The sequence below is a fragment of the Haliotis cracherodii genome, unplaced genomic scaffold (assembly GCF_022045235.1).
Source record: "Haliotis cracherodii isolate W230 unplaced genomic scaffold, xgHalCrac1.p SCAF_16, whole genome shotgun sequence".
Lineage (NCBI taxonomy): Eukaryota > Metazoa > Mollusca > Gastropoda > Lepetellida > Haliotidae > Haliotis > Haliotis cracherodii.
The window spans coordinates 21989655-21996052 of record NW_027266271.1 but is presented as its reverse complement, the minus strand read 5'-3'; the positions used below and the strand labels follow the sequence as shown (position 1 = coordinate 21996052).

At 42.6% G+C, this 6398-nt stretch overlaps 1 protein-coding gene across 1 annotated transcript; it reads right to left on the bottom strand.

The window, feature by feature from the left end:
- Positions 1–514: 514 nt before the first annotated feature.
- Positions 515–4754, bottom strand: LOC139463620 (zinc finger protein 665-like). The gene is made up of 2 exons (XM_071244893.1): positions 2748–4754; positions 515–1713 (listed from the first exon to the last, which is right to left on the bottom strand). Exons 1-2 carry the CDS (start codon positions 4752–4754, stop codon positions 715–717), a joined length of 3006 nt encoding a protein of 1001 aa, XP_071100994.1. The 3' UTR covers positions 515–714.
- Positions 4755–6398: the final 1644 nt, after the last annotated feature.

The window sequence follows — 6398 nt, the reverse complement described above, 5'->3', positions numbered from 1 at the left end:
AAATTATGGGTGTCAAAAAGATTTCAGTCCAACAGGATTGTGCCTGGCCATGAAATTGTTGAGACATGGATTCAGACTGGTTCATTTAAAAGAGATCCAAAATGTTCTGAAGGGTTGTTTAAGATTTGGTTTTGATATAGAAAAATGTCCTATCAAATGCTGAACAATTCAAAATGTCCTAAAGCCATTGTCTCCAGCAAACTCACAGCAAGATGACAAAACAAGCCTAATGCCATCATTTCATCATGTTCTCTGCCTTGTGATGCAGCATCTATGTAGGGTTATCTTAAAAATACAGTGACTGTACTGCCTCGCAAGGCAGCTTAGGTTGTATACTCCCTAGGGAGCTGAGAATAAAAATTGAGGGCACATTGATCTATTGACTGATGTAATAATGTTAGTGCTTTGAGCACACTTATTGATGGATTTAACGCTCTACATATTATTGTTGTTGTTGTTGTTGTTGTTGTTGTTGTTGTTGTTATTATTATTATTATTATCTTAAGGAGTTTGGTTTGTTGTTCTGCAATATTCCAACTATATGTTGGTGGCTGTTAAGTATTCAGAGGACAAGGACCAAGACGACCAAGACACCATTAAGTCGGCTGCCACAACCAGGATAAGTTGCTGGGGAATTATTCCAACCTGGCATCACCACAGAGGGGAGCTGAATGGGAGGGGCTGGGAGGGGGGTTTGAGGGAGGAACTGTGACCTCAGTACATCCAGGAATGTGCTGACATTGGATGTGGAAGAGACGGGTTGTGTCCGATGTTGGGAGGAAGACGTTGATCCGGATGAGACACCATCCCCTGGTGACTGGGATGAGGCAGGGCCGTTGGCTGCAAGGGAGTGAGAGCCTGCAGACTCCCTTGTCCAACCACCAAGCCATGCTGCCCTGGAACCTGTGACAGAGCATGCTGGCCGGACACCACCTGCAACCCTGCTTGGTTACCCGTGCCGAACATTGGGCTTGGGTCCGAGGCCAGAGTGTGGATGGGAATTCCTCCCGGACCGGACAGGCCATGATCCGAGACCATGGGGACATTGTGGTCTGAGTAATACGAATGATCGACTGCCACCATCATTCTTTGTGTGGGTGTCTCCTTGTCCTCAGCTACCTGCAGATCCTGCTGCTCTGAGATCTGGCTGGAGTCTATTGTTGTGAGCACAACATGTTCCGTCATAACATGAGGTTCTTCAACCTCCCCCATGTCAACGTCCATCACGGATGAGCTTTCAACATCTCGGATGCTCTCGGTTGCTTCTTGCAGGATGTCTCTTTCTTGTTGGGCAGAAACGTTGTCCTTGTGGCCAGGTTTAAGTCTGTCAGGAAGATGGAGCTTTCTCATCTTTCTTTCATGACGAAGTTCATGCTTCTTTCGATCATTGGTTCTCTTGAACCCTTTGCCGCAAAAGCTGCATTTATGAACCATCTGCTCCGAATGGCGTCTCACATGATCCTGACGCAATGTAGCCTTCGCAAAAGCTTTTCCGCAAATATCACAACCGAAAGGGCGTTCGCCTGTGTGGATGCCCATATGGCTCTGGAGGGCGTGGTTGTTGGAGAAGCCGTGTTTGCAGACATTGCAGTAGAGTAGTCTCCCCTTGCAGTGCTTCTGCTGGTGGAGTTTGAAGTAGGACGGATTGACGAACCAGTCTCCACAAGTGTGACACTGGATCAGGTTCTCCCCAGTGTGGGTCTTACGATGAACCTGAAGCATACAATCATGATTTTATCCAAACGGTATTAATTCAAACACTATTCATTCATTTAAGTTTTTGAAGTTTGTTCTGTTGAGCCAACAGAATCTTTAATCGTGATCATGATCATGAAGTTTTGACAAAGACGAATACATGCATGACAAAGGTTAAAACAGACATGACAGATTACACACAAAAACGTGAATAAACAAATTAACACATTACTAATATCAACATATATATTATCAATGTGACAAATGCTAATAAAAGAAATATAGCAACATAAGAAATTATTTCAAATTATGTTGATGTTTTGTCATGTTTGTAATTCAAGTTTGTTTGTTGTTTAACGCCAAACTCAGCAATAATCCAGCTATATGCATGATATGACGTCAGTTTGTAAATAATCGAGTCTGAACCAGACAATCCATGAGCTTTGACCTTCGCAACTGTGATACGATGACATGCATCAACCAAGTCAGCGAGCCTGACCACCTGATCCCGATAGTCGCCTCTTACGACAAGCATAGTCACCTTTTACGGCAAGCATGACCTATTACAACCCTGAACTTCACAGGTATTGTAATTCAAGAAAGCGTGAGAGCTCACATCAGACGATACTGCTGACAAACATGAACATGATAAAGATTCTGCCAGGACCACTAAGTACTGTCATGATCCTCAATATATCAAGGCAAGGATTTTGCAAGGTTGCACTGTATTAATATTTTCATGACATAGGTGTTAAAACAAAATCTGAACCCATCTCCTGAAACGTCTTTTTTAAACACTAAACAACTGGCAATCAAGGATAGGTCTGTGAGTTGAGTTTAACAATGCTTTCAAAAGTGTTTTAATGTATAAGCATGGCAGCTCTTTACCACAAACACTGACAAACCTAGAAACAATCAGGGAGAACTGGGATTCATACCCATAATAATAGGTTCCTGGCATGCCAAAGGGATGCAACTCTGCACATCAAATTGCAGTGCCTCAGATGAGGCTCCCTGAATACAAGGGGAGAATAGTAAATGTTTTTACTAACCTGAAGATACCAGGAACTGCGATACATGCGGCCACAGATGTCACACTTGTGAGGACGGTACCCTGCATGAGTCTGGTTATGCGACTTCAAAGCATTTGATGTCAAGAATGACTTTCCACACAGCTCACAGATGAACTTCTTCGTCCCAAAATGAATATTGGTGTGCTTGCTTAGCTGCCTAGCAGTTGCGAAACCTTTCCCACACTCATTACATTTGTGTGGCCGATCATCTATATGCACGACCACATGACGATTCAGGGATTCCTTCAGTGTAAACTTCTTATTACACACATCACATTTAAACGGTTTCTCCCCGGTGTGGATTCTCAGATGGAGTTTGAGGTCACTTGCGTCAAAGAACCTTTTGTCACAGTTCGTACACTTGTGGGGCTTGTCGCCAGAGTGAGTCCGCTTATGGCGGTTCAATCGGGACAACGTAAGACAGCCTTTACCACAGAAGTCACAGACATATGGTCGGACGCCAGAATGGATTCCTTGGTGCTGTGTCAGAGTTTTTTCCGAGTGGAATTCCTTACCGCAGGTATCACACTTAACAGCCTTGCTGCTATGTACACGCTGGTGGATGTGAAACGATGAAGAGTTGGTGAAACATTTGCCGCACTTATCACATTGGTACGGTTTCTCTCCAGTGTGGTTGCGTTCATGCACCTTGAGATAACACACTTCAGTGAAGCCTTTACCACACACGGGACACTTGTATGGTCGGTCCGCTTCGTGTGTCTTCATGTGATGGGTCAAGTGACCATTCCTCACGAACGCATTGCCACATATCGTGCACTGGAAAGGCCGCTCACCTGTGTGTATTCTCATGTGGTATTTGAGTCGGCTCGGAATGTGGAAACCTTTGCCACAAACATTGCATTCATACTCAGTGCTGTCGCTGTGAACACGCTCATGACTTTTGAGGGTTTTCAGCATCTGATACGTCCTTCCACACACAGCACACTTGTAAGGGCGGAGATCACTCACACTTCTTTTCCTCTTGGTATCTGTTTGAGTTCCTTCATTGTTTTTACCCTTCGAACCTTCACTTTCACTAACGACTTCATTTTCACTCACGACTTCATTTTCACTTGCTGGCGTATTTTCACACGTCACATCTGTCCTCACCTTATTTTCACTTTTCACAATATTATCAGCTTCGACCAAATTATCAGTCAACTGTTTACTAATGGGAAGTACTTCATGAGTTTTGATATGTTGGAGAATTCCATTCTTTGCCACAAAACTCTTACCACAAACATTACATTCAAACTTCTTGGTTTTGGATCTTCTAGTTTTCTTCACAACTTCCTTGAACATGGAACTCTTGTCATCCGATTCAGCTGGGCAAACTTCCAAGTTTTTAACTGACTTCAGTTTCAAAACCTTTTTAATTCTCAGTGGCCTAGTAGCAGGCTTAGTCTTCACTGCAGGAGTGGACGTTGGCCTTGAGTTGTTTCTTCTAGTCATGGGTTTCATGTCCTCCTTTCTCTGCCAGTCAGCTTCATCTTTATTATCCTCGTCCTCATCTTCTCCATCCTCTCGGACATCGGAATCTGCATCTAACATCTCTGCCATTTTGATTGTTGGTTTCCTCCTCCTGGTCACCCCTCTTCTTTGTCCTTCTACTTCATCTGTGTTTCCTCCCGCCCCGTCCTCCTCCGGTGCTGCATCCATGACAGCGCTGACTGCATCACACTGCAGCTTCTCACCAACAGCAGTCCCTGGTACACAATGCTCACATGGACTTTTATCACTCAATTCAAAGATCATATTTATTTCCCCTGCATTTTGAGGAACATGTTTACTGCATGTTGTACAGTTCCCAGCCACCTTGTGAACCTTACAGTAAGAGCTCTTACATTGGATCATACCCGTCTTCAGCATATCCATGAAATGCGGTGTCATGTCATTGTTTTCAATATGGACTCGGATCTGGAGATCAATGTCTTGTTCATTGACAACATTTGTCTTGATGACATGACACATAAAAGCTGCCTCCATCACCTGTAGACTGTCAGCTAGCTGGGTGACTAGGACACTGGCTGTTTCAGACTGGTTCTCTCTGTGGTCATCTTCTACCCCTAAAATGGACTCATCATCTCCAGTGTCGCTGTCAGTAAAGGACACCTCCATCTTCAGGGCAGGTCTCAGTTTGTTTTGTATTTTTGACATAGAGACGCCATACTTTAAACACCAAATTCTGAAACATAAATATTTCTTAATAAGTATACGAGGGGCGGTCGGTTAGCCTGGTGGTTAAAGCGTTCACTTGTCACACTAAAGATCCGGGCTCAATTTCCGACATGGGTACAATGTGTGAAGCCCATTTTTGGTGTCCCCTGCCGTGATATTGCTAGAATATTGCTAAAGACGGCGTAAAACCATACTCACTCACATAATAAGTACATGAGTCAATTTAACAATTGCAATCATATCTTTTACTCCTATATGATGCTTCTCTTAGTCAAGAATTGTGGACCTAGTGAAGAAGGCAATCACTATCTATCCATGGTTCTTAAATCTAACATTTTGGAAATGCAATGAAAACCATGTACATTAATGAATAACGTGTGAAAGGAGAAAATTATATCGGACAAGCATTTAAGGAATCCCATATATCCTAAACATCCAACAAGACTGCACCTTTCGATTTTAGTCTTTAACAGGTCAATAATTAATAGGTCAATAACAGGTCTTTAACAGGTCAATGAAATAGTGATTAAATAAAGTGATGACTATTAAATTTAGGCGATAAAGATTATCGTGTTTATGTGTTTTCAGATTTGTGTGTTTTATTGAATATTTGATGACCAGAAAGGTCAGATTTGGAACTGACTGTCCTAGCCGGAAGCTTCACGTGTTAAATTCTGGATATCAAATACTCAATAAAACCTGGAAATCTTAAAACGCATGATGTTTATCGACTTTGAAATATGCAAAAGTTCTCTGAAGGACTCGCTCTCTATGTGAGCTCTCACGGGTTTGAGATGACATGACGTAACTCTGAATTGATATGACACAGCAAAGACGTATATTGTATATATACGTACGTCCGTGGACACAGCAATAACATAGATAATGTGCACGTCATGTTCTTTGTGGTGGAACCCATGGCACCCAACTATGACTAAGTATACAACACAGTTTACTTCATATCTTAGGTGGTGTTGGTGTCAACAACCAAGAGCTCAGAGTGACCAAACCACATAACATAATAACATGATGTCATGACCATACGTCATAATATTATGTCAGAGCTGGCAAAGGACTGAAACGCAGAGACCAGCATGAGCTCAGGAAAACCCCTTACTATGCTTAGTGTGACACAAACACTACACAACATGATAACAAGCTTTGTGTGTTGGTAGGAGTGGTGCACTTCACAGGGTGCACATTGGTACAATTAAAAAAACACAGACAGCAGCTGAAGTAGATTGAACCTGTATTGTGGAGCATAATGCAAATGCACGCTAAGTCGTATAACTAATGCATTACCCCTTTACCACAGGCGCTATCACATATAATAATGATAATTATGCTTGCAAATTTCTGGCAGACATTGATTACATGGTGTTACAGAGAATATGCAAAAAATTAGTGAAAATGGCCCCAAATTTGAGATGAATGGACCCGAAAAGGGAACCC